At 53.1% G+C, this 27631-nt stretch overlaps 1 protein-coding gene across 1 annotated transcript in view; it reads right to left on the bottom strand.

The window, feature by feature from the left end:
• Window positions 1-6402: 6402 nt before the first annotated feature.
• The window catches only part of LOC145529232 (uncharacterized), a 38060-nt gene continuing 16831 nt past the window's right edge, over window positions 6403-27631 (bottom strand). The window contains exons 19-36 of the mRNA XM_081549205.1: window positions 27021-27220; window positions 26464-26676; window positions 23854-23984; window positions 22214-22341; window positions 21394-21538; window positions 20385-20517; window positions 20021-20182; window positions 18494-18620; window positions 18076-18287; window positions 17301-17466; window positions 17125-17207; window positions 16504-16712; window positions 16178-16343; window positions 14363-14478; window positions 13395-13558; window positions 10220-10328; window positions 8364-8501; window positions 6403-6815 (exon numbers count right to left, since the gene is read on the bottom strand). Of these exons, the coding sequence (XP_081405331.1) occupies window positions 6585-6815; window positions 8364-8501; window positions 10220-10328; window positions 13395-13558; window positions 14363-14478; window positions 16178-16343; window positions 16504-16712; window positions 17125-17207; window positions 17301-17466; window positions 18076-18287; window positions 18494-18620; window positions 20021-20182; window positions 20385-20517; window positions 21394-21538; window positions 22214-22341; window positions 23854-23984; window positions 26464-26676; window positions 27021-27220 (2833 nt within the window). The 3' untranslated portion in view covers window positions 6403-6584. The remainder of the gene's footprint in view (window positions 6816-8363; window positions 8502-10219; window positions 10329-13394; window positions 13559-14362; window positions 14479-16177; window positions 16344-16503; window positions 16713-17124; window positions 17208-17300; window positions 17467-18075; window positions 18288-18493; window positions 18621-20020; window positions 20183-20384; window positions 20518-21393; window positions 21539-22213; window positions 22342-23853; window positions 23985-26463; window positions 26677-27020; window positions 27221-27631) is intronic.

Consider the following 27631-nt stretch of genomic DNA (forward strand, 5'->3'; position numbering starts at 1 on the left):
CTGTGGCAAGTTACTAAACTGCCCAGTGTTTTCATCTTCATTTTTTTTTTTTTCGGCTGCACCCCATGGAATGCGGGATCTTAGTTCCCCAACCAGGCATTAAACCACGGCAGTGAAAGCGCTGAGTCCTAACCACTGGACCCCCAGGGAACTCCCCAGTGTGCATTTTCATAAATGGGGACAAGAATAACTTCCTTGTAGGGTTTTGTGAGTATGAAACACTATTATCGTGCACATCATAGATGCTTAATCAAATTTATCTTCTTTTCATCAAACAGCTAGGTTGAGAATATACATACCTAAACTCAAGCGAGACCAAGCTCAAGCTGAGTGTCAGACGACCAGTGTGGTGGTACCTCAGGGAGGGGAGAGGGCTGATGACAGAGTGGAGGTGGGGGGGTGTTTTGTGGTCTCTTTGGAGCATTATCTCAGCTATGGTCTGTCTCAGGATTGGGGACCGTCTAGGTTCAAGGATCAGACATAATGAGACAAGCTGATAATATAGCTACGCTCAAAATACACTCAAACCGTTTGATCAAATAAAGTCACCTCAAAAAAGCATACTGCAATAAAATAACTGAGAAGAAAAAAATCTAATCTTTGTAAAGATATTCATCATAGCATTATCCAAAATAGAAAACTAGAAAAATCAGAGAGTAATAGAGAATGCCTGAACAAACTATGGTACATTGCTCCAACACCACATAAGTAAAAAAGTCAAAGTGAATACTATCATTCCTTTGTCCGGTCATAGGAAAAGAGTGTTATAGGCAAAATAGTATAAAAAAGCAGAACTCAAGATACGCAAATGCTGATCACAATATTTAGTATCTATGTATGGCCACTGAGGAGACACACAAGATGTGAATGGTGAGCTCTTTGAAATTATGAAATTTAATTTTGTGTAAATAAGTTTATACTAGGGCTTCCCTAGTGGCTCAGACAGTAAAGAATCTGCCCACAATGCAGGAGACCCAGATTCAATCCCTGGGTCAGGAAGATCCCCTGGAGGAGGAAATGGCAACCCTCTCCAGTATTCTTGCCTGGAGAATCCCATGAACAGAGGAGCCTGGTGAGCTACAGTCCATGGGGTCACAAAGAGTTGGACATGATCGAGTGGCTAACATTTTCACTTTCTAAGAAGTTTAGATAGAGTATGGTACAATGAAAGTTCAACACAGTTTTAAAGTTAAACACATTAGGTAAAAAGTATTAAAGCAGAAAATCACACGTAGATAGAGGGGTTGATAGCACTTGTGCCTATTTTTGGCTGTTGTCAGGTCTGCATGTGGTATTTATTATAAATTGTGCTAATGTATCTCATCACCAACTAAACAAATGCTTTTGCCCAAGCTTGTCTTTTGTTTCCAGCATCAAGAGAACAGACTTGGCTCCATGCTGGTCTCCTTCTGTAGTCGGATTCAGCTGACCTGTGGGAAGCAGAGTGGGCTGGTGTGAATAAGAGCGAACAGCACAGGGAAGGGCAGCCAGGAGGAGTCCAGTCCGATGCCGTCAGGGCTGGGGAATTCACTGGGTGCCTGGGCTCTGAGGTGTCGTTCAAGCAAACCAGATGTCATGCTGAGATAACCCTGGCACACTCAGGAGAAAGCCTGTCTCCCTGTTGTGGGGTGACAACTGTACTGGGCTTTTGCACACTTGTGTCCACCTGCCCAGAGCTCAGGCAAACCCAAGAGGGAACAGAGCTCAGGCAATCAAAAACATCATTCCTATTACTCCCCTGCATAAGTGGAGAAGTGGCTGTTTCCAGACTGGTAAAAATCTGTCTACATACAAATAAAAGGCTGGAGGGGTTTTTCTCAGTTTGTTGATGGAAGTCAGGATGACTGAAATACTGAGAAAACCCAAGTGTGGTGTGAAGAATACTGCATGTTCCTGTTGTAGATGGCCCCAGCCTACAACACTTGATGTAAGCACTTGCAGGGCTTCCTCTGGGGAAATGGAGTTGCTGTTCCCTTTGTCTGGGCCTGGGCTTCTGCTCACAGTGCTGCCTGTCTGGTTTGGTTCACTCTTGGTCCAAGGCCCTGCAGTGAGTGGGAGGTAGACCTGGGGAAGGAATGCACGCTGCACCCTTCCCTCACAGGGAGGTTTTCTAGAATTTGTCCTCAGTACTCCCTAGCAGAATTCTGTACAACTATGTACTAGATCTCACACACCACTTGACGTGTAAACTTTTTCATTTTTAGTTTAAATAGCTGAAGCTTATCAATTATCCTGTCATATTTCTTTGAGAAATACGACATCTTGAGGAGGATACACACACACATACATATATATATAGTTTGTATATATTCAAACTGAAATTATTTTTTTATGCAACTGTAAGATTCTAAATGCTAACATTTTTCTTTCGGATTGACATACAGTTTTATTAGGACTATTATGGGATGTACTTGATTAACCAACAAGAGCTTGTTTGGAAGCACCTCTGCGGGTGCCTGGGGGCAGGGGCAGGGATCACGATGGTGCCCTCACTGCTCTGGTCTCAGGTGGGTGGCCTCAGATCACAGCTCCTGAGGCCCTAGGACCTGACATTCGCTGCCTGAGAACTCTCCGCCCCTGTGGGCTACTCTGTGGGCACCAAGGAGCGGGTGCAGGGCCAGAAACACATAACAGCAAAAATAAAATAGTATTGTCATAGGGAACACTCATGGAAGTGCTTGCTATGTGTCAAAGCTCTTCTAAAAATTTTATGTACGTTTACTTACTTAACCCTGAAAAAAACACCGAGGTCGGTATTGTTATTTAGCTCATTTGACAGAACAAGGAAGGGGATGGCAAAGGTTGGTTCTTACAGAATGTTTACCCCACTCGGGTCAGGGCACTAGGAAAGTGACTCGTCACGTTTCATTTACTCTTGACGTGCCCAAGTGGTTTCCGCACTATTGTCCTTTTATAGATAAGGGCACCTCACCCAGAACAGGGAGCCGCTGTCCTCAGACCCCTCAGGGAGTGTCAGTTTGGTCCCCTCCTCACCCCCAGGTGGGAGCAGAGGTGGCAGGTCCTCACCCTCAGGGTGCAGCTGAGCGCAGGTGAGAATGCTGGTGACAGGAGGTGGCGGGAGGACATTGGTCCTCAGAGCTTCCTGATGTCGGAGCAGAGCAAGCTGAGAGGCTGGGCTGTCAACAGCACAGAGAGAAGGAATGCGGCAGGTGGGGCAGGGCTGCAACTCAAGGTGGGTGAGCTCTGGGGGCTGTCCCTCTTCTGTGTAGGACCCGGGCCAGGAGCAGCTCCAACACGGAAGTGCTCTGGTGTTTTCCCCAGAGACACTGCCCATGCTGGGGAAATGACAGGCCCTCTTGGCCAAAGACCCTGAGAGGAAGGTGGGTGGCTGCGCAGAGCGTCAGGCTGGAACAGGACTCAGGCACATAGAGGAGGGAAGGCTTTCTGCCAGCAGGATCCTATGACCGTCTGCTAGGAGTGTGCATTACTTTATGGGTTCAAATTTATGTAACTTATGAAGTGTTCAGTGAGATAGAAGAGGCTCTTCTGATGGACATGAATGTTTTGAGCATGAGGGTGGACACAGGTCCCTGCCAGCACCTCACTTGTCAGCTGGTGGAGCATTATTGAGACAAGTCCAGATTCCTGCAGATCCACTATTACAATTTCCAGAAGTCTGAAAATGTCTTGCTTTGCAATTTCAAAATATTTTAAAATTAGAGAGGGCAGGAGATACATCTTGCAATCTATATTAAAACACACTATCCTAGTAACTGTTAGAACTTCGATGATCCCCAATGATTTGTATGTTGACTGTTATATCTTTGAATGTATTTTTTTAATTTTCATTTTAGAAACGGTTGAGAAATCATACTTAGAAAGTGAAAGTGAATCCCTATAGGACCTTCGACACCGGCATAGGATATTCGCGAGGTTTCTGAGGTGCAGCTTTGGGGCCCTGTGGTTCAGGCCTGTGGGTGAGAGTGGGCTGCCCATTGCTCTCGTGTGTGGGCTCCAGCAGCTGTGAAACCCTCAGTAGCGTCGCTGTAACGTGGTGGTTAAGAGCCTGGGCTCTGTTGTTGGATAGACCTGGTCTGAACATGAATCCTGCTGCTTGGCAGTGACCACAGCTGTCCTTTCTTGTGTGTGGAACAGAACTGGTGTCCCTTGTTGTGTGGTCTCGTGAGGCAGCGCCCTGAGAGCTCTTGGCCCAGCCTTCACCCTCCAGAGAGCACTTACTGAGGGGTGGGGACAACCTCCCGGGTGCTTCATGGGCTGCATGGGCTCAGAGATGGGGGGCTTGTGGGGGCTTGTGCCACCTGAGCCCCAGGCTCACAGGCATGGCCTGTTCTGGACTTCGGTGTCGAGTAGCTGCTCAAACTCAGGAACGAATGAAATCCATGCCCCCCTGGCCCTCCCAACCCTGGAGGCCACATTCTCCTATAGCCTTGACTCCAAGTTGGGGCCACGGACGAACAGCCTGAATGTCTCAGCTGGAGCTTGTTAGAAACACAGATGTCCTGGCCCCCACACTCAGAAGCTGCCTTTCAACAATTCCTGGCAGTTCTCCTGTGATATGTTTACCCCTCCACTCTGACACTCAGGGGGTCACTGTCCTCCAGACACACAAGGACAGGCCTGGGGGCCCCAACCATCCCACGCTACCCTGTGAGGACCTTTGTACCTGGGTCTCTCGCTGTCATTGGCTCAGGTCAAGTCCAGGCCCAGCATCTGAAGACCTGGGCCACCTGATCCCTGTGGGGTCTCTTCTGTGAATGGAGGCTGTTCCCCTTCTGGGGCTCCCTCTATGAATGGAGGCTGGAATCCACTTTGCTAAGTGTCTGACTGCCCTAATGGTTGATTTAAGACCCACAAGAGGTGGGTGTGGGCTCAGATCTGGGTGGACATGCCTCCTTTTCCGGCTGATCTTTCAGACCCACAGGTGAGAGCAGCTCCCCACCCCCACCATGGGGGTCACTTTTCTTCCTCACATCTCACCTGCAGGCCTGGGTCCACTCTAACACACACACACACACACACACACGTGTCTGGGCTGTGTTTGGGTGTTTGAGGGTGGTTGAAATGGGATTTCTAGGTCACCTGGGGTCACCTACATCAACCCCTGAGGCTACTAGGCCTGAAATGCTCTCTCTTCCCCCTGCCCCCTTCCAAGCATCCACATTTCACACCCTTGAAGGCTTGGGTCAAGTTCCAGCCCTCCCAAGAGTTTTCCCAGGGGTCCAGCCCTGGAGGTCCATGTCCCGCCCCTCTGAGCGTCTCCCTGTCTGTCCTTGAACCTGGCACTAGTGATTCTGCATGGCTTCCAGGTGTGGTGTGGCCCTGACATGACCATGTGATCTTGGGGTTAGTCTGTATCCATAAGGTCAATTACATGCATGAAGCATGTGTGCGTCACCTGATGCCTTGTACGTGAGAAGCAGTGTGCTGAGTGGTGTGTGTATGTGTGTGTGTGTGAGAGAGAGAGAGAGAGATACTCTGCCTCTAAGGAACCCACAACCTAGAATAGAGGCTAAGATATGACAGGGCAACTAAAGCAGGAATCAGATGAAGGGCAGAGAATTAAAGGAGGGAGAGGTTGAGAAAAGGGTGGGAAGGAGCGTGGTGGAGCGAGTGGCCTCTGGAGTAGTCTTAGGGGGTCAAGAGAGGTTTGCAACCAAACCAGTTTGTTTGTAGCAGAGAAAGGCTTCATGGGGCAGCCAAGCGAGGAGAAGGAAGAGCAGATTTCAGATCTGCCTCTCTGAAGATGAGGGATCTGAGATATCGATCGGGTAAAGTAGCTGGCAGGTCTCAGCTGTAGGGCAGGGGCTTGCAGGGAGAGGAGAGGTGAGGTGATTTGTGTCCTGCACGTGTCCAGGTTTAGACTGGCTGGTCGTAGCTAGTCTTAGCCAGTTAGCACTGCCCAGAGCCTACTCCAAGTTTCTGAAAACAACTTGGGCCCCCATTACTGTAATGACTCCTACGTCAGAAACCTCCTCTCCAGGGGTGGTTAAGCAGCCTGGTGATACATTACCTTGGCTTGGAGGGTGTACAACTGAAGAAAGAGGGGGAACAGTGAAAGCAGGCTTAATCAGTAAGGGCATATCACAAACAGACGAGTTTCTAGCAGCTGTCCCCTTATCTGCTGCTCCGTCAGACACACTCTTTTGTTAACCCTGAGGGCATGGCTGAGTCTCCGCTGGTGCTGGAGGTCCTCAGGGCAGGCGTGACTGCTACCCTGGCCGGTTGGCACTGGCGCCAGGGAACACCATCAGTCCCTGGGGGGCTCCCGGCAAGGACACAACAGCAAGGGAGGCTCTGTGCAGCAGCTGCACCTGTGTTCTCCTCCCCTGAAGCCAGAGCCCCAGGTGAGGCTTTTGGGGGACATTTGGCCTGAACCACAGAGATTTGAGAGGCAGGCTCAGTGATGAGAACGCACATGGATTTCTCATCTGTGTGACTTTATTTTCCTTCACCCCAAGGATCACAGGCAGAAACCAGCACAGGCTGCCTGCTGGGCTTTGAAGGAGCAGGTCTCAAAGCCGAGCACACATGCCCCCTTCCTGCCAGCAGAAAGCAGAGGCGCCTGGCCATGCCCATGGAGAAGGCGCCCGGCCCTCTCTGACTCAGCGCCTCCCCAGGCTCAGCCGGCTGCCAGCCGCCACTTGGACGAGCAAGGACAGCTCCCACTCCAGCTCTTCCGCCCTGCGGGCCACCCAGGCTCTCCTGGCCTCCAGTGCCAGGGCCTGGCTGCTCTGCAGGGCCCAGGGTCCCAGGTTCTTTTCGCGGGGGACGCCTGCCTCTCCCTGGGAGGGTCTGTCTTCATGCTGCTCAGAGGGGCAGATCCTGGGAACCACCTGGAAAGGACACAAATGGGACTCTGCAAGCCCTGAGGCCACCCTGTGACCCCCTGTGACCCCCTGTGACCCTGGTCACTCTGACAGACTCCAGGCAACACCCAGCTGAACCCTGGGGAAGACGCCAACAGGCTACGTCCAGGGACTGGCCTCATGTTTAGCAAAGAAAAACACAGTGTCCCCTGCATTTATGTTGCCTCATTCATGCACAACAACAACTGATTATTTCATTACACAATCATCATGTTTAATAATTTGGAACAATTATTGAATAATTAAATCTTTTCAGAACCCCTCAGCTCATCCTGTTTGTCCCTTCTTTAGTACCAGGGATATTAACACAATGTCTCTTTAAGCATGAAAATCTCCAGGTCCTTTATTCTCATAAACCACTGTCACCTGAGCCCCTCAGTGCAGTGGTGCTGGGTGCCTGCACCTCGTCCCTTGGCTGCTCCCAGGACCCAGCCCTGCAGCTTACTTGGTCTCTTGGGAGGGGTCTGGCTGGGCTCAGGGGAGGAGTGACAGACACACTGGGTGGGGGACTCAGAGTGCCGTCTGCATTTGGGCTTCTCTGGAACCGCTGGAAGGGTCTGTGTGTTTTGTGGCTGTCACATGACACACTGTGCCTTGTGTGCACACAAGATAAATTTTCCCTTGCTTGTTTGTGAGCATAGATGTCCTTTCTTGTGCTTTGGTCTTGAGAGGACAGCTTGACTGAGAAGAACCCATTTTTCAGACCCCTCAACATCCAGACTCAGGCAGGAGGTCTGTACTCAGGGAGCATCTTGGCTCCTGGGGTCGCTGGTAGGCGTGATCTCCTTGGTTGTGAAGAGGGAGGCCTTGGTGAGCAGTGTTTCTGGGCACTGAAGCCTGGTGACAGGGGTGCACAACCTTGCACCCCTTGCAACCCATGGCATTGCCTGTCTTCAGCAACTCAGCAAGATGGGAACTAGGGGGACAGGGAGGAGGCACTGGGCTTGGGTGCAAAAGTCAAAGGGACACCAAAACCTCAGGTCAGGAGAAAGAGTATTCTAACACAGCATCAGGAGTCCAGTTGTCCACTCGAGGCCTGCAAGCTGGTGTTGCTTTAGTGACGAGGTCAGTGCAGACACAGCTGAGTTGTCACTGTGTCTCATGCCTGTGCCCCTCCAGCTTTGCCAGGTCTACACCTCCAGGGACTGAGCTGGGATGGGAGTGCATCTCACAGAAAACTCTTTGTTTAGACTGCAGATGGCAAAGCTATTAATATTTCCATTGTACCCTTTCATGCCCTTCCCCAGTCTTTCCAGGCCATCAATTTACTTACAGACCTGAAACTGAAAGGTGGCCAACATGCTCCCCTGCCTATACATGTAGCACTGTCCCCCAGGGTGAGCCCTCTATCTGCCAAACACAACAGGCAAAACTGGTGGGCCTTATGGTCTGAGCTGGTTGTTTTGTTCCAAAACCCTTTCTATGGAAGACACTGTGACCCTGTGGGCCCCACATCATGAGACCCAGCTGTCCATGGACACCTCAGGAGCTGAGGTGGTGGTCTCATGGGCTTACCACACATGGATTGCCTTTGCTAGGTGGCAGTTGGCCTATTCTGTCCTCTTCTTTCTGGAGCGCTAAGGCTTGAGCAGTGAGCTGGAAGAACTCCTCATTCAGTTCATCCAAATTGTCTTCCACCTGCTGTATCTTCCTCTAGAAACAAGGGATACATGGTCCTCATTACTGCCCCTTTTATTCTAATTTCACTAAAAACCCATTGAGCTGCTCCATGACAGGTGGGGGCATCACATGTGTGGAGCTGAGAAATGTCTGCTCTTGAAGAGCTCAGCACCTAAAGAAAAGGGAAAGCAGGCCTACAGTCTGATGTAGTGAGAAATGTGTGGAGGGATGTGCAGGGCCTACAGGGGCAAAAAGCAGGAGGCCTAACATAGGCAGTTGCGATCAGGGAGAGCTCTCCGGAAGACAGAAGATATCGAAACTGAATGTTATCAAAAAGGAATTAACTGGGTGGACAGCTGGAGTAGGGCATGCTAGGCAAAGGAAACGGCATGTGTGGAAACACAGAGATAGAAGAGAGCACAAGGAACTTTCATCTATCCCTCAGTTCACCTAGTTCCATCCATGTATCTTTCCATCCGCCCATTCATCCACCCATCCATCCATCCATCCATCCATCCATCCATCCATCCATCCAACTATGCATCCATCCCTGCATCCATCCATGCATCTATCCATCAGTGCATTCACACATGGATCTGTTCATCCATCCATTTGTACATCCATCCATTCACAGACAAAGAAAGATTTACTGAGCACCCGTTATGTGTCAAGCCAATGGTTGATTATGGAACCCCATTAGTGAACTCCCATGAGGTTTGTCATCTATAAGGAAAGGCAAACATAGAACAAAGAATTATCAGTGACAAATGTTACCCGAGGAGATGTCCAACTTTGTGTGGGAAGTAGTCAAAGTTCAGTTTTGTGGTAGCATGCATTAATAATTAGTTTGGAAAAGTGGACAGAGATGATGCTGGAGACATAGGAGTGGTGGCTGGGGACAGCAGGCTATGAAGGGCTTTGCGTGCTAGTTGTGGCTACAATGGCAGAGACTTTCTTATTAATTTTTTGGGAGAGTGAGTGTTTTCTGATGAAAAATTGCTTATCTCAGACACTCTTATAGACAGAGATGATTGTGCGTCTGAGTTTTGCCCAATGCTTTCCTGAAAGGTTTAAATTTTATACTCTTCAACCAGTGGAATATGAGAGTGTTTATTTCTTTATTCCTCACAATTACTTAGTACTTTAGTCAGATTGGCATCACCGACTCAATGGACATGAGTTTGAGTAAACTCTGGCAGTTGGTGATGGACAGGGAGGCCTGACGTGCTGCAGTCCATGGGGTTGCAAAGAGTAAGACACGACTGAGCGACTGAACTGAACTGAACTGAGTCAGATATTTTAGGTAGGTAAAAAAAGGTATTTAGTTTAGTTAATATTTTTTTTTTCTGATTCTTTGAACATTCTAATATAATTTACTTGTTTGAGTTTCCTTTCTCTAAGGCCATTTGCACATTTTTTCTAAAAGAGTAAAAGTGTCTACTAATGGTAACATTTTGACCTAGTGGTTTTATATTATTATGTGATCATACCTTACCTTTGGGATATTTTCCCCCATTGTTTTGAAAATTCTTTTAAACCTTCACCTCTTGCCCTTTTGAATATTGTAGAAATCAATGAATACTTGTTGATTGAAAGCATGCTTTTCTTGACCAGTATTCTCCAATTCTAATTTCCTGTGTCCCAGGGTCATACACGGTGTATAGGTGACAAGCAGGCTGGAGGGTGGGCAGTTTCCCTACATCACCCCACACTGCTGGACTGTGCCCCTCCCCACGCTGCCCGGCCCCTACCTGCAGCTCAGGAAGGGCTCCCTGCCTGTGCGCGGGGGCCGGGCTCTCGGGGCCTCCTCCTTTGATGTCATCCCAGGGGCACCATCCAGCTCTCGGCTGCCTCTGGGGGCTGAGAAAAAGAGGGACGAGAGGCACCCTCTCAGGCCTCTACTGCTGGTGGTCCACCCCCTCGGCCGCATTTAACATCTTCCCAGGGAGTCTGAGATTAGGGAAAGACGAGATATGAGACTTAAACATGAAGGACACACACGTAGGTCCCCTGAAGCTGGATGACAGGCCCCAGGCAGCCTTCCCTGCCCACGAATGGTGACTTCTCAGTGTGGGGAGCACAATTCACGCCCGGCACATGTCAAGGAGGCACACTGATAATAAGAAAATCTCTCTGCCTTCCCGTATCTGCCTAAAAACAGGACTTACCATTTGAAGGGGTCCCTTCCCCTCTCTACCAGGAGGCTCAGAGAGTAACCACTGGAGGCACCCTAGACCCTCACCAGCCCAGAGATACCTCCAGAGGAATTTACATAGACACTAGTCCCCCCAACCATGACACTCTGTATCCACCATCCCAAGATCTGCGGCCCTAGAAACCCAAAGTCTTTTACTGTTGTCTTGTCACTTCTCCAAACTGTGTTGTCCTCTCGTTAAGGTTCTTAGAGTTACCACAGTTCCAACCTCTCCTTCAAGTTATTCTGCACTGAGGGCCCCACACATGGGCCATGGACACGTGAATGAGCGTCTGTTTTCTCTTGTTGCCTGTGTGAGAACCTGAGATGGGTGGAGGAAAAAGATTTTCCCTCCTCTGTATCAACTGGCTGTGCCCTGTCTGGCTACAGGCTCTCCTGGGTCCAGGGACTGCCGTCTGCTGTTGCCCTGCCAGGCCAGGAGGGGGCCTGTGCTAGTCCATGTAGGTGCCTGGATCTGCACACCTTCATACGTCTCCTTTATTACGCTGTTCTCAAATTGTCCATCTGTTTCCTGCTACAAGCCTGGTCCGTACATGGATGTCTTCTTGAGAGTCCCCTCAGGCTGCTCAATTCCAGATCTCAGTTTTCACACCTTGAGGCAAGATGGCTGGACGGTGTCCAGGGAGCTTTTGGGCCTCGGGGATGGGCCTCGGGGATGGGCCTTGGGTCTCAAACCAGACCTGAGTGCTCTCACTATTGTCTCAGGTCTCAGCAAACGCTGCTGTCCTCCAGGAAGACCCTTCCCCAACACCTGCTGCTAGGACCATCCTTATTTAAAGCCTATCTTATCTTTCCTGATCCTTACAAATGTCTTTAAATTTCTAGAAGTCTTTCACTATAATCATTTGTTCCTCTAGACTCCTTCAGCCCTACATCAAAAGCAGCAGTAAACATTCTCCTGATATGGAACAACGGACTGGCTCCAAATTGGGAAAGGAGTACTCCAAGGCTGTATATTGTCACCCTGCTTATTTAGCTTCTATGCAGAGCACATCATGCGAAATGCTGGTTTGGATGAAGCACAAGCTGGAATCAAGATTGTCAGGAGAAATATCAATAACATGAGATATGCAGATGACACTATCCTTATGGCAGAAAGCGAAGATGAAATAAAGAGCCTCTTGATGAAAATGAAAGAGGAGAGTGAAAAAGTTGGCTTAAAACTCAACATTCAAAAAACGAAGATCATAGCATCCGGTCCCATCACTTCATGGCAAATAGATGGGGAAATAATGGAAACAGTGACAGACTTTATTTTCTTGGGCTCCAAAATCACTGCAGATGCTGACTGCAGCCATGAAATTAAAAGACACTTGCTCCTTGGAAGAAAAGCTATGACCAACCTAGATAGCATATTAAAAAGCAGAGACATACTTTGCCAACAAAGGTCCATCTAGTCAAAGCTATGGTTTTTCCAGTAATCATGTATGGATATGAGAGTTGGACTATAAAAAAAGCTGAATGCTGAAGAATTGATGCTTTTGAACAGTGGTGTTGGAGAAGACTCTTGAGAGTCCCTTGGACTGCAAGAAGATACAGCCAGTCCATCCTGAATATTCATCGGAAGGACTGATGCTGAAGCTGAAGCTCCAATACCTTGGCCACCTGATGGGAAGAACTGACTCACTGGAAAAGACCCTGGGAAAGATTGAAGGCAGGAGGAGAAGGGGTCGACAGAGAACGAGATGGTTGGATGGCATCACCGACTCAATGGACATGAGTTTGAGTAAGCTTGGGAGTTGGTGATGGAAAGGGAAGCCTGCTGCAGTCCATGGGGTTGCAAAGAGTTGCACACAACTGAGTGCCTGAAATGAACTGAACTGAAACATTCTCTTGGGTGGTCCTCATGGAGCTGCTGGGAGGTATTTTCTCACGATCTCCAGTGTCCAGTGTCCAGGGCAGAGTCCAGTCAGGGATTCAGGTCTCCAGACTCCTGACCTGCCTTTCCTTTTTGTGATTCTCTTTCTTGCAACCTGGACCTCCAGGGGCCCCAGCCTGGCGATGTGAGCAGGAGAGTCTGGGCTCTTCTCTTTCCTTCAGGAGACTTCAATCATCTGTATAAGCTCTCCAGGACTTTCAGTCAGGAAGCCAAGAGGAGAGATGTCTCTGGGAGGACGGGCCTTGGTGGTTTTGGTGCAGGAATTAGAGGTGTGAGCATTCAGACTCAGCAAGTTTGAGAGTCAGATGCCCTGGGCTGCAATTCCAGGTCCTCCTGTAACATAACCCTTCTGAGCCCCAGCTACCTCACCTTTAAACTAAACGATAGTACCCACTTCACAGGGTTGTTGTGAGGATCAGATAACAGACAAAGTGCTTATCTCAGTATCAGTAAACACAGTCAATGATTTTACCGCTTCCTCTCCTCAACTCGGAGGAACAAAGGAGACTGTGGGTCTTTACCTGAAGAGAGATGGGAGTTAGAGGAAGGAGAATCAGAAGGAGGGGCAGGAATATGAAGTCTGGGGTCACCTGGAGTGAATGTGGCCTCTTTCCCATGGGTGGCGACAACCCCAGTGAGTGACTTGAGTTCTGATGAAGTCCTCAAACTGGCAACCCCTTGGGAAACCTGGGTGGCCATGACAATGGGGGCTACCAGGGGCAGGGAGCCCCAAAGACTTGTAGCTAGATCAGAATGGGTTGAGGCTCTAAATCAGGAGGTGAAAAATAAGAACCTCGGTGCCAGGGGGCTTAGGGTGCCCACGCCTGCTCACCTTGGGCTTCGGTGCTCCTCAGGGGAGGGCAGAGGCTGGGGCTCGGGAAGCACATCATTCACCAGCTGAGCATCTTGTTGACAGGCGGAGACAGGCTGTTCACCAACCCAACCAGAGGCCTTGGAAAGGACAGACAGTCCTGTAACTTTCCTCCATTTCTGGGCCTGGAAAAGAACAGTGAGGGACCAGGACGTCATTGCTAACTCGACCTGGACAGGTGTGCTGACCAAAGTGTGGGATGCCGTGTCTCTGGGGAGCCTGGCCGCTGACTGCCGGGTGCTCCTAGGAGCCCCAAACAGCTGCCCAGAGTCAGTTAAGACCTGATGAGGGTGGTGGCCTCCCTTGCCTGTGCCCCCAGGCCCTCTGGGACATGTGGGCCACAACGGACTCTGTTCTGCTGCACAGGGGTGCCAAGCTGAGGACCTAGAGGCCCTCTGAGTCCTCAGTCCCTCAGACGCACTGCCCTCAGGCAGGAACTGGGAGCCAGGCCCCTCTTGAGTGTCCTGCGAGAGGGCAGGTCAGCTAGCAGATGGGGGGCATTGTCTCCAACACGCTTCTTGGAGGAGGCTCAGAAGCGATGGAGCAGGGGCACCTAGAGCACAGGCCACGTACCCTGCGTTCTGACCAAGGGCAGGGTGCTTGCAGAACATGAGGCCCAGGTGCGTGTGAGCCTGTGTGTGATGCACGTGCACACGTGAGTGTATGGGTATGAGTGTGTGGTGAGTGTGAATGTGCGCTGTGTGAACATGCGAGTGTGTGTGTGTGTGATGCATGTGTACACATGAGTGTATGGGTGTGAGTGTGTGTGGCTGTGTGCTGTGTGCACATGCATGTGAGTGTGTATGGTGTGTGATGCACATGTACACATGAGTGTATGGGTGTGAGTGTATGGTGAGTGTGTGTGTGTGTGTGCCCGTGTGCCTAATGAGTCTGCACACTGTCAGGCTGTGGTTGCCCCGGGTGTTCACCTTTCTCAGGGCCCCAGCTGGTGGCCCACACGCCTGAGAAAGTGCAGTTGCCAGGGCCGCGATGGCTCGGTCCAGCTCCATGTGACAGCCTGGGGGGGACACACTGGGGGTGCAGCCTGAGGGGAAGAACACAGAGAACTCCTCAGACATCCCCTCGTCCATCACAGCTGCCCTGCCGGACATCTCACCCCTCCCCATTCATGGAGTTGGTGTGTGTACCCCACCTTTCCTTTAGGCGGTCACCGAGCCGGCTGGACACCAAGGGGCAGAGCCTGGAGGAAGCATCCTGCTGCTTTGAATTCAGATGGTGTCCCCCTCTCTGTACATCTCATTCCTAACTGTTTCTAAACTCAAAGATCTGCCCCTCTGGTATTCACGCCTCTGTCCAACTCAGAACCCTGCTGTGGTGTGGGCCCCCAGGCTGGCAGGCATGCGCTGTGGCTGCACACCTCCCAGCCACACAGTGAGTCTCCTGGGTTAGAGGAAGATTTTGTTTTTTTGTCTTTTTGATTTGCTAACGCTTTGTCACATATTATTTTTGAAAATTTGGCCAACAAAAAGGAAAAATGGAACTCCAGCATTCAGCTTGCAATAGCACCTGCCTTCTAACCCAGCTTCCGTCAGTGCCGAGGACAGAGGGCAATAACTGGTCTCAGGCAAACTTCAGAGGAAGTGTTCTCTGTCCTCCTTGCGATCACTTGGCCGGATGTCCCAGCCCAGAAGGTACAGACGAGGAGTTTAAGACATGGTTCACAGGGAAGGTCAAGGACGGCTCTGGATATCATTGGTTAGTCCCCAGGGTCCCCCAGGCCACACACTTGCACACTCACACTCACACACACACGTTTACACACAGTCACACCCACCCACTCACACACTGACACACATTCACACACACACACTCACACACTTACACACACACACAGCCACCCACACCTCACACACACACTCGACACACTCACATACATTTACACATATACTCACCCCACACACTCACAACTCTCACATACACTCATACACACGTACACACTCACACACACATGCATCTGCGGGGGAGGGTTTCTGGCATCTCTGCCATGCCCCTTGACTCCACCCCTGCCCTGGGCTGGGACCTGGAGGACGTTGACTGTGGAAAAAGTGACACAGCTGCCTGGACCTCAGCCCCCACACCACTTTCCAGGGAGTGGACTTCACTGAGGAACTGCCTGCCTCCCCCAAAGGGCCAGGGAGCTCCATGGGGTCTGTGGCTGGGCTTGGAGCCTAAGTCTGGTGGTGACTGGCGAGCCCGTGGGGTCTAACGAGGCACGTTCCTGCATGCTGTCAGCTGCACGTGGAGGCATATAAGTCCTGTGCAGCAGAGAGTGGGCTTCTGGGCCAGCTGTGCACTCTCTGTGGATGCTGGGAGGGTCCTTTAGCCTCTTTAGGCCTCAAATTCCTTATCCGTACAATGGTGATGTGGTAATACCACTCATAGGGTTCCTGTGACAACTGAACGGGGTTAGTGGAAGTGATGTGAGTACAGTCATCACGCAGTGCAGGACTGTGAGGACAGTGCTGGAAGCTAGGCTCTCGGGCCCTTGTGGTCCCAAGGAGTGGCACTGGACCCCTTCCTCTGTCAGACCCCTGTGCATGCTAGTGCACCCCCCCCAACCTGGGAGCGTCTCTTCTTGGCTCTGTGCCCAGGACTATCTTCTTTGATCAGGTTGGATGCTTCCTGGTTTTGGCACCGAGTGGGATGAACCATGTGAAATGCTGTTGGGCCTTGATAACATGGCTTTTCACTCGCTGCCCCACCCCTGGGTACTGGCCTCGCACCTGGCGGATGCTGCTTGGGCTCCCTAGGAGAAGCTGTGTTGCGGCTGCTCCACGAGTCTGCGCTCTGTCCAGTGCATGTCCTGGCAGCAGCCTTGCCCCCTGTCTCTGAGTCTCCAGCCCTGCCCAGCCCTGGCCGCTCTGTTGCACTGAGGCCCTGCAGGAGGTCCTGGAGGAACCAGGTCTGGGTCACCCTCTCAGGTCGGGTGTGGCCCTCCGTCTCAGCTCAGGCGATTCTCAGAAGGGTGGGTGGCTGTTCCCAGGGTGGGTGGATTGGGGGGGAGATGTGGGAGAGGCGGTGGTCCCAGTTGTCAGGGGCTGGGGCTAACCTGGAGCCCCCGCAGCTGCAGGCTGGCGCCCCTGTAGAAGGCCAGCGCGTCGCTCCTGTGCTTGCTCAGCTGGGCTGCCACATGCAGGCTCTGGTCCTCCAGCTTGTCGTAGAGTGTGCGGACACTGAAGTCCTCCAGGGTGTGGGTTGCAAGCGGCTTCCCTGCAGGAAGGGGCCCTGGGCTCAGCAGCTCCCTTCTCCCATGGGGCTCTGTGGGCAGGATGCAGGGGCAGAGGAGTGCGGAGGCCTGCCTGCAGGGGAGGCCGGCTCAGCACAGGAGCGGACAGGCAGGTGAGTCGTCCTGTGAAGGGACCCTGCAGGGCAGTGCCCATCCCCCCAGCCCAGCTCCTGACCTGCATAGTGAGGACCTAGAGCTCTGGCTGCTGTCCAACCTCACCACCTGAGGGTGCCCAGAGAGCACCCCACACCTCCTGGGGCCTCAGTATGTCTGGAAAATGGGAATATAACAACCCTCCAAATGCCCGTTTCTAGGTTTTGTGGTGAGGCTGAGAGGGATGGCACGGACTGCCATTAACTGTCAGTAGAAAAACCAGCTGCTCCCCACATGTGTACCTGGTGTGCTGGGGGGGAGGGCAGGGGGAGGAGGGCAGGGCGGGGGTACCTGGGCCCCGGGCAGTGGCTTTCCTCCAGGAATCAGCTCCTTTTTCGGAGCCCCAGGGACCAAGGTCCTCAGAGAACGGAAAGCTGCAGAGAAGCAGCAGCCTCAGAGCCCGCACGCACACCTGGCCCCGGGCTGGTCGGGGGCTGCGAGAGGCGAGCCAGCAGAAAGGGACTTACCAGTCCCCAAGGGGTACAGACTCCGCGGGCATGAGAGGCTCCTCGAGGCCCCTCCACTGAGGCCCCCGAGCCCTCACAGGGCAGGCCTGAGCCAACGAGGAAGGTCTCAGCACGAAGCCCAGGCTGGTCAGCAGCGCGGTTGCCAAGCCAACAGCCAGCAGCACCCCTGCGGGGGTTGGGGTGTGTGGGGAGCTGTGAGAGCAGCAGTCCTCACTTTCTCTTCCTGCTGCCTCTGGGCTCTAACCCCCTGAGGCCCCTGTTAACAGCCCTCACTCTTGCCTCCGGGAGTAACCCAGTCACCATCCTACTGGGGGTCCTCCTCCACCCTGGATCCTTTGGGGGTGGTGTGGGGGGCCTTCCCGGGATGCTGCTGCTCCGCCCTTCTCTGGCCACCCCAGGGCCAAGCCCTTGAGCCTCAGCTGCTATGGGCTGCCTGTCTCCCCCGCTGCCCCTTGGACAGGCTCAGCCTGGACAGCAGACCTGGCTCATGAATACGGAGGGAAGAAGGTGGGAGACCCACAGAGGAGGCAAGAACAGGTACCTCTGGATACCTCCACTCAGGGACCCTGCTCACTGAGGCAGGGACCCCAGGACCCATGGGAGCAGGGGGTTGAGACATGAGGCCCAGGAGGGAATTTCAATATTCCTTGCCTGGCAGAGGAAGGCCAGGTTCAAGGACAAGTTTGTCGTCCTCAAGGCTGTGCCCAGGGTTGCAGGCTGGAGCTTGGTCCCCCTTGCCCCCTGCAACCCTGCTCCTCCGTTTTGTGGTCAATACCTGAGATTGCTGCCCAGTCTGGGCCCAGGTTTGGCGGCTGGTGCCTGAGGACACCATGCCTGGCAAGCTGATAGGGTGAGGAGGGCTGCAAGGAGGGCAGACCCGGGTCGCAGGCCACCCCCTGCTCCTTCACCAGCACCACGGCCAGGCTCTCAGGCAGCCCGTTGTCCTGAAACACGTACGTGCCTGGATCTACAAACCGGTGAGCAAACCTGGTGGGGGAAGGGCCAGAATATAGTCTGAGGGTCACAAGCTGTGGCAGGGGCTCCCCCTAGAGTAACGTGGCCCAGGAAAGCCGCCCATGACCCCCACCCCTGACGTGGTCTGAGACCCCCACTCTCCCCCGTGCCCTCCTGGCGCCCACCCTGGAGAGACTGTGACCCGCACTCCAGGAACCAGGTAGCCTCACTGCAGTCACCTGGAGAAGCTGAGGCGGGTCTCCCGCACCAGGTGTTCAAGCTGCCTGAAGGCCCCGAAGTCCCATTGGGGGTTGCTGTTGAACAGGTGCTGTGTCTGGTACACAGGGTAGTGACTGGCTGAGCGATCTGTGGAGTGAGCCGCTCAGCCTGAGCTCCAGGGGATTCTGAAACCGCAGCCCTGCGCAGCCCACACCCTGTCCCCAGGACGCTGTCCTGTGAAATAAACCTGGTGCCAGGTGAGACCCTTCCCTCTCTGCCCACAGAGAGAGATGCCCCACTGGGGTGGGCACAGCTGGATGCCCAGTGCCCTCTGGGGTGGGGTCTGTTCACCTCTGAACCCTGGCAGGTGGCACAGGGCAGGCACACAGCCAGTGCTCAGTTCCTGCTAGTGGGGGAGATGGGCAGAAGCACGGATCTGGGCCTGGCCACTCCCTCTCACTAGGCCTGTCCTCTGCCTCTCAAGACATCACAGAGGTGAAGACTGAGGTTGAGAGGTAGGGCTACCCAGGCCCGTGGGATTATGGGCAAGCTGGGCCTGGAAATGTCCAAGCCGGTGCTCACTCTGCGCGAGTCCTTTTCCTTTCCGGCCCCATTGCCCTCGCACTGCTTCGGGTGGGGGAACTTGGGCAGCTACTCCACGAGTGAAACCAAACCCTAGGTCTGCTTCTACATGGACTTGGTGCCTGTTCTGTTCAGATCTGATTAACGCTGAGATCTTCAGCCATGTCTGGAGAAACACCTCTTCTTGAACCTTCAATGTGTGGCTGTGTGTCTCTATACTAATTGCTAAAGCACTTAGAAAGATAGTTTACATTTGTGAGCTCTCTGCCCCATATTTTTGCTCTTGAAATCCATTCTTTAAAAAACCTACTGGAGAAGAAAAAAAGGTCAGCCAGGCACTGGCCGCCCTCTTGCCTCTGTCTCATTGGCTACCTACCTCGTGTCAGTGATGTCGTGGTGTGTGTGTGTGTGTGTGAGCAGGTGGGACGCCCAGCCCCACAGCAGCCCCCAGGGAAGCACCAGGTGGGAGAACGGCAGGGAGTCAAGTCTGCTGAGGGCCTGACCAGTGATCAGCGCATGGAGGGTGAACGCTGAGCCTCTCCCACCAGTGAAGCTGTTTCAGAGGAGCACTCAGGCTTGTGCTGTGAAGTTCCAGTGGTAGGGGAGGGGTGTCACGGAGAGGCAGACTTCAGCTCATTATGGAGAAGACAATCCTTATAAATCAAGGCATCCAAGATGGACAGGCTACTGAGCAGGCATAGGGTCTGACCCCGGCACAGGGCAGCACAGGTCAGAGGTCACCTTGGTGAGCCCCCTCTCTTCCCAAGGTGCAGAGGTCTGGCAACCCCACTCGGAGCTGGAACAGCAGGTCCGAGATATGGAATCCAGGCCCCAGTGAAATGACCAGTCAGGCCAAGAGCAAGGGCGCAGCCCTGGCCTGTGACTCGCTGCTGCAAATCTGGTCTGTATGTGAGGTCACTGGACTGCTGGGAGGGGAATGGTGAGAGAGTCAGGGCAGGACTCACTGTGGGGAAGAATGTGAAGCTGGAAAAGAACCACGTCCCCCACTGCCAGGCAGACCACTGGGTTTGGAATGTGGGGGTGGATGCTGGGATCCTGGGGGACACGGTGCCCTGGGCCTGGAGTCCAAGATTGCCTCTGCCGCCTTGGGCTGGACACAGGTGGACCTGGGAGAGTTCGGGGGAGGAAAGCTAGAGGACCAGGGCCTGCCTGGGGGCCCCACGCCTACCTTTGTGCCCCGCCTAGCCGCCCCTAACCCCCCCAGTCTAGATTCCCTTTAAGGAGGAAAGATCGTCTTCCCACGTGACCTGTGACCCCTGCCAGACTGGGGGATCCCTCACCCCTACAATCCCCACTGGGAAAGCTCACTGAGGAGGAAGGCATCAAGTGTGTCCCCGCTGGAGATGACCAAGCCAAGGAGGCCGCGGGGGCTGCACAGGACGAGATGGACCCTGGCACTGCCCTGGAAGGATGGGTCTGGGCCCAGTGTGCTCGTTACCTCCTAAAGACAAAGCACAGCACTGAACGCCTTGGGGGAGAGGCAGGGAGACTTGCAGCGTTGGATGGACAGAAGCCCAGACCAGCCCCTGGCGAGGCTCGACGAGGCTCAGCGGTGCCCACCCCACCTCCCCCAGGACATGTCTCCTTCCTCACTGAACTTGCCCAGGTGATGTCCTGACCCTGGGCTCTTTCTTGTCTTCAGGAAACACCCTTGACTCAACTCAAGCCTTTTCTTCTCTTTTCTCTACACCTGCAAATGTCCTGCTTACAGAGCACTCAGAAACCTCACCCCATCACCCCAAATCTGCTGTCCAGTCCCGGGCCAGATGACCCTTCCGGCCCTTTCAGTGGCGAGCAGACACAATGGTCTAGAACCTCTGGTGCACAAGCATCCAGAGTGAGCCGGACTTGCGTCCAGGCCCTGGTCCTCTGTCTCCAGGCCCTAAAGAGAGCCAGGGCCACACCCTGGTGACCAGGAGACAGGCCTGCTCTGTAGCTGGAGGTCTAGGCTGGACAACACTCTGGTTGGGCAGCTGCGGGGTCACACCATCCCTGTGACGTGCGGAGTGCCTTCTGGGAAGTGAAGTTGATGGTTTCCAAGGCCCTCTGACGTTCAGATGGGATGGTTGACACTGACATGAGGAACACCACTACTGCCTCCTGCCTGCCCTTCACTGCAGCTGCAGATGGACATTTATCCAGGCAGCCAAGGACCAGGCGGGAGGGCTGGTTCACAGATGGGTGTTCCCTCCGCCTCCTGGCTTTTTTAGATGGTGCCTGAGTTTTCTGCAGCTGCCAGGCTTGGGTGGCTCTGTCTTTCCTTCTCCAGTGGGCAGAGCTGCCCTTCCATTCCAATCCTTCCTTGAACTGGGCTCACCCTCTGGATGCTGCCTGCAGCCTCATCCTTCATGCTGAGGATCAGCTTCCTGCTGGGCCCCCAGGCCAGGGAGAGCTGGGCGGCCCTGGCCAGACACTGGGCGTCACAGAGCTCCTCTGTGGAGACGTACTCTCGGCACTGGCAGCTGTGGGAGAGGATGGGGTCCGTCTCGGGTGGTGTGGGGCCACGCGGGCACCTCCAGAGGGACGTGAGCTGCCTGCTCTCCCTGAGCTGGGGCTGCGCTTACCATGGGGGACCTGCGGTGACTAGATCACACACGCTCATGCCCTGCTCCTACACTGGCTGGGGCATCTCCCAGGATGAGAACCATGTTTGGGATGAAGGCCTCGTCCTGAGGGTGGGGTGGGAGAAGGCTCAGCACTTTGGCTTGGCTTCCTGCCAGGAAGAGGGAGGCGAGAGCCAGCGGTTCAGCCAGAACTCACTTGTTTATCTTCCCCTCCACTGCCCGCTCTGCCCTGTGCAAAAGTCAGCTGGCAGTCTAGAACTCGGGGCCAAATCGGGACCCCCTTGGCTCAGCGTCCAGTCCAGGTCAGCTCGTGGCAGTTGTTGAGGGCCGGGGCCTGGGGTGTGGACCTTACTCTCCCTGCTACAGCACTTCCTCAGCCCGGCTGCTTGTCCCCACTGCTCTGGCCTGGCACCCTGCTCGAGGTGTGCACACAGAGGACTTTCTGGGAGGAGCTTGTAGCACGTGGCTCAACCTGGGTCCTGCGAAGGCCTCTGGGACAGGCCCTCTGGGGACAGTCAGGACCTGCCTGGGGTGGTGGCTTCACTCTGGTCTTAGCAGCTTGTCATCACTCACATGCCCAGCCTCGCGCTGAGCTGGCCTCCGGCTGGGTGACAGAAGGAAGAGCAGTTGTGCTGCCGGGGGGACACACAGGTGCGGGTGGCAGCCAAGAGGACATCCCCAGGCGGGCAGCGCTCCACGACCTGCGAGGCGGGAGGAGGGCCCTGACCTCAGCACTTGCAGCCTGGGGGCACCAGAGAACATTCCAGAGATGGTGCAGTGTCTCGGGGAACCAGCTTCACAGGCCCGAGTAGGCACGCAAGGAGCTGGCCAGTTGGTGACATGAAGGACAGATGCCCTGATGGCTCTAGAGACCAAGCTGAGAGCCCTCAGCTGAACTCAGACTGGGCAAGGCCTGGAAGCTAGGCTGGTGAGTGGTTTTCAAACTTCAATGAATATCATATCTATTTGGGGGCTGGTGGAAACCCAGTTTTCTGGGTCCCACTCCTGGAGTTTCTGAGTCAGTGGGTCTGGGGTGGGGCTTGAAGGTTTGCATTTCTAACAAATTTCCAGGTAATGGTGATGCTGTTGGAGTCAAGATCACACTTTGAGAACCACTAGCTTCCAAGGTGGTGCTTGTGGTAAAGAACACACCTGCCAATGCTGGAGACATAAGAGAACATGGGCTCAGTCCCTGAGTTGGGAAGATTCCCTGGAGAAGGGAATGGCAACCTTCTCCAGTATTCTTGGCTGGAGAATCCCATGGACAAAGGAGCCTGGTGGGCTATGAGCCTGGTGGGCTCATGTCCCAAAGAGTCGGACATGACTGAAGCAACTTATCATGCACACAGTCTACAAGAAGGCAGGGGAGAGCTCAGACAGGGATGGGCATCTGGAAAGTGAGAACAACATGACTTTGTTCTGGGCACACTGGAAGCCAGCCAGGCTGGGGCCACGGCCGGGGCTGGTGCCTGTTTCCATCTGGTAGGGATAAAGCAGTCTCAACCTGTTCTCCTATCAAGGAGCAGGGTCTTCCACGGGGACGGGAGAATTGCCTGAGGAAGGGTATGTGTGGGAGGAAGTGGTGAGAGAACAGCGGTCCAGTTGGAGCTGCCGTTGGACCTGGGTGGGCAGGTGGCCTTGGCGTCCTGGCAGTCTTCTCATATGCTGACTGAGCTGTAGTCAGCACAGAGGGGTCAGCCAGGGTCAGCACAGAGGCTTCTGTACCATGAGCTGGTTGAGCGAAGTGTCCCCATGAAGAGGTTGCTGCCTTTTAAGAAGAATAACTGACTCAGTGGACACAAGTTTGAGCAAACTCCAGGAGATGGTGAAGAACAGGAAAGCCTGGCATGCTGCAGTCCACGGGTTTGCAAAGAATCGGACATGACTTAGCGGCTGAACAACAATAGGTCAGATCCAGAGCCTCCAGAAATGGCTGTGAGGGGAGGGTGCCTGCATCTCGCTGCCAACAGGGCTGTGTGCCTGGTGAGGGACGCTGTTCCTCCTCCAGCCTCCTGGACCACACAGGATGGTCACCCACTGCAGGGGCAGCTCCCAAGACCCTTTGCAAAACTGAGGCTCTGTGGTTTTATGACAGGGAGAGAGCCCGAGGTCTTCCCACTTACGCAGGAGGTCATCCCCACCGTGGCAGGCAGAGAGACTGTGTGGACGGTGCTCCCTTCCCTCTGCCTGCCCCACTGAGGCCCTGGGGCTACCTGGGGCTGACAGTCCTCTTCACCGCTGCTCTCGTCATCGTCGTAGGACTTGTGTCCTGCCTGGCAGATGCAGGAGCCATCCGACTTCTGAAAGACCCTGTTCAGGCCCCGACACGTGCAGTGGGAGGCACCTGGGGAGAGAGGAGTCCCGCAGGCATCCAGGCACATGGCAGGGAGCCAGACACAGCCAAGTGGGGGATAGACACCTGTCTTTGCAAAGTACTGACCTTGAGGGTATTCGAGGGGTTGAATAAGATCTTCCAAATCTTAACCCTGACTTCACATTAGAATCATCTTTTAGAAGTGTTCAAAAGGTATCACTGTCTGGGTCCCCTTTAGGCCAATTAAATAAAAATCTCTGAGCTGAGGGCAGGACAGCTACCTTTTAAAAAGTGCCCAGAGAGCTTTATTGTATAGCTAGGGCTGAGAACCAGTGGCATGTGGGATGTTAGCTCCTCGACCAGGGGTCGAACCCACATCCCCTGCTTTGGAAGTGTGGAGTTTTAACCACTGGACTGCCAGGGAAGTCCCTGATTAGCATATTTGATAAATTAAATGACGAGATGGAGAATTTCACTGGGGAACAGGAAACTATAAAAAACTAACAGAAATTCTGGAACTGAAAGATTCAATAGCAAAAAATAAAATATCTTTGGAAGCATTTAATAGCATATTATATGGAGCTGAATAGTCCATGGGGCCGCAAAGAGTTGGACACATCCAAATGGAGCTGAAGAGAAGATGAAGTAGAATATTGGTCTGTAAAAACCATCCAAACTGAATGTTAGAAAGAGAAAATAAAAGATGAAAAATGCAGAAAATAGTGTAAGAGACATGTGCATGGTGAAAAGAGATAACATATAATTTGAGAGCCAAAGGAAAGGAGAAAGGACAAAACAGAGCAAATACTTAAAAATATTAAAAAACATAATGGCTGAGAATGTCACAAAATTAAAAGACACCCAACTACTTGAGAAGTACTAAAGAAACTCAAGTAGGATAAATACAAAGAAAAACTGCAGGAAAAAGCTTCAGGTACATTCCTAGAAACCAAAGATAATGAGAAAATCTTAAACCACCCAAGAAAAAGGAAAATTACCTGCAGAGAGTAAATAAGGGACATATATAAGACTTCTCAACAGAAATAGAAAGCCAGAAGCAACGGAACTATATTTTTAAAATGCTGAAAGAAAATAAATGTCAAGCTAGAATTTTTTCGCTTAGCTAAAATATGCTTTAGGCTAAAGCTGAAAAGAGACATCTTCAGACAAATAAAACACTAGAAGATGAAAATTTAAAACCTAATAGTGTTTACAATAACAGCAAAAGGTATCAAATATCTAGGAATAAAGTTAATTCTCTGATGGCTCAGCAGGTAAAGAATCTGCCTGCAGTGCAGGAGACAGGAGACAGGAGACAGGAGACAGGAGATAGAGGTTTGATCCCTGGGTTGGAAAGATCCCCTGGAGGAGGAAATGGCGACCCATTCCAGTATTCTTGCCTGGAGAATCCCATGTACAGAGGAGCCTGTGGGCAACAGTCCAAAGTGTTGCAAAGAGTAGGACATGACTGACGACTAAGCACAATGTTAATTAATTATATGTGTGTGTGCTAAGTTGCTTCAGTCATATCTGACTCTTTGAGACCCCATGGACTGAGTGGGTTGCCATGCCCTCCTCCGGGGATCTTCCTGATCCAGAGATCGAACTTATGTTCTCTTATGTCTTCCGCATCAGCAGGTGAGTTCTTTACTGCTACCACCACCTGGGAAGCCCTTAAAATTAATCTTAATATAAAACCTCTATGTCTTCTATTTTGTTCTTCTTCTTAAGTTTGTCTTAGCTATTTGTGGCCCTTGAATTTGCATATAATCAGATCACATCCACAAAGATCTTGCTGGAATTTCTCTTGAATTGCAGAGAAACAACAGATCCTTTGGGAGAGAGCTGACATCTTTATTATACTGAGGCTTCTAATCCTCGAACATGGCTTAACTTTCCTTATTTATGCTCTTATTACTATCCTAGGTAAAGTCTTCTGGCTTTGTCTGTGGACATCAGCCCTCATGGGGGCAGGGCTGGAATGAGCCCCCATTGAGGCTAGATGTGTGTGATCCGTGGGACCTAAATTTCCCTCTGTGGGACTATCTGATTAAGTCTTCTGCTGGCACAATGGACCAGCAAATGAGTCACGCAGCAAATGCCATGTGAAGGCCACGTCTTTGAAATGAAGGCAAGTGAAGGGGTCAGCAAGGGGTCCCTGGCTCACAGCTCTGACCCTGATGTCCTGCAGGGCTTCAGAGCCGCAGCATCAGATTGGGATCTGGCCAGGCGATCTCAGGGTCCCAGCCGATAGCCCATCCTGGCCTTTGGAGCAGGCCTGGCCCTCAGCCTCTCTGAGGGTATTCCTCCTACTCCCTGTCTGCGTGTTGAAGTCACCGCCCAGACTCATCTCATCCACGCACACGACTCCACTCAGGGCTAAGGTGGGTTCCTGCAACCTTACACCACTGACCCTCAAAGCTGCAGGGACAGGAGACCTGGTGTGTTTGGAGCCCCTGTCTGCAGACAAAGGCAGTTAGCCAGCTGGGGGCTGGCCCATGAGACTTACCTGGTGGAGAGAAGGCAGAACTCCCGCAGGGCAGGCAGCCCGCTTGGCCTGGCTGGGCGCTGAAGGTGCCTGCGGGGCAGGGCAGGCACTCTCCCACTCTGCCCGCCTGGCTGCTATTCCGGAAGGTTCCGGGTGGGCAGGGCCTGGGGCTTGGGGTCCCGGCAGGACAGTAGTGCCCCACTGGGCAGGGCTGGCTGTGGTAGCTCTCTGTCCCTGTGGGGAGTGGAGGGGTTTCTGAGCCGTGGGCTACAGCGAAGGCGAGGACAGATGCCGGGCAGCCTGTGTCCTATTCCTGGGCCCCAGATTCACCGTGCGTGCTTGTACAGTGCTGCGCACGGTCTGATTTGTAGGTCTTCATCCAGCATCAGGACAGATGTGATGCCTCCCTGCTTCCAGTCCTCCTTCACCTGTGTCCTCCATGGGTCTGAGCTATAGGCCTGTCCCCCGTACACTCTTAGAGTTCTACCGACCTCTCCGCCTGCCACCTCCGTCCGCCCCACCAGGCACAGCCAGTTCTGACCTGAGGCCCAAGCCCTGCCCCCGTTTCCCACTCTCACCCTGGTGGCAACTGAATCCGGCGGGACAGGGCTGGCAGGGCAGGGCGTCCAGGGCCCAGCTGTGGTAGGTGCCCGCTTCACAGAGCCGGCAGCAAGTCTCCTGGGAGACCCTGAGGCCACTTCCATTCAGGGCCTCAGAGCCCCCGGGGCACACACGTGGATGGACACTGCCGGGGGGGCAGTAGTGGGGAAACACGCAGCTGCATAGACAAAGAGTCCAGGCCCCAGTTTCACGATGATGGGTCTGTGTTGTGGCTTCTTGTCTCACCAGTAGAGCCTGACCTCCCCCAGGCATGGGCCTTAAGCTGGTAAGCTGGCAAGGAGAGGGGGGCTCCACTATCACCCCAGATGGGGACTTCTGGTTGCTTTGTGTCTGATGGGCCTAAGGACGTTGAGGTGCCTTTCTGGAAGGGGTGAGCTGTGCCCAGGTGGCCAGGCCGTTGGGCAGCATCATGTCCGTGCTCCCTGCCCACCTTATCCTGGACACGAGGATGTGTGGACTAGATAAGACTGGTGGGGCAGCTGGGGGAGTCAGTCTAGGACATAGGAATGGGGCTGCCAGGTGAAATACAAAGTGTGCAGTCACACTTGAATTTCAGATAAACAGTATA

The sequence above is a fragment of the Giraffa tippelskirchi genome, chromosome 12 (assembly GCF_054371585.1).
Source record: "Giraffa tippelskirchi isolate mGirTip1 chromosome 12, T2T-mGirTip1v1.2.pri, whole genome shotgun sequence".
Taxonomy (NCBI): domain Eukaryota; kingdom Metazoa; phylum Chordata; class Mammalia; order Artiodactyla; family Giraffidae; genus Giraffa; species Giraffa tippelskirchi.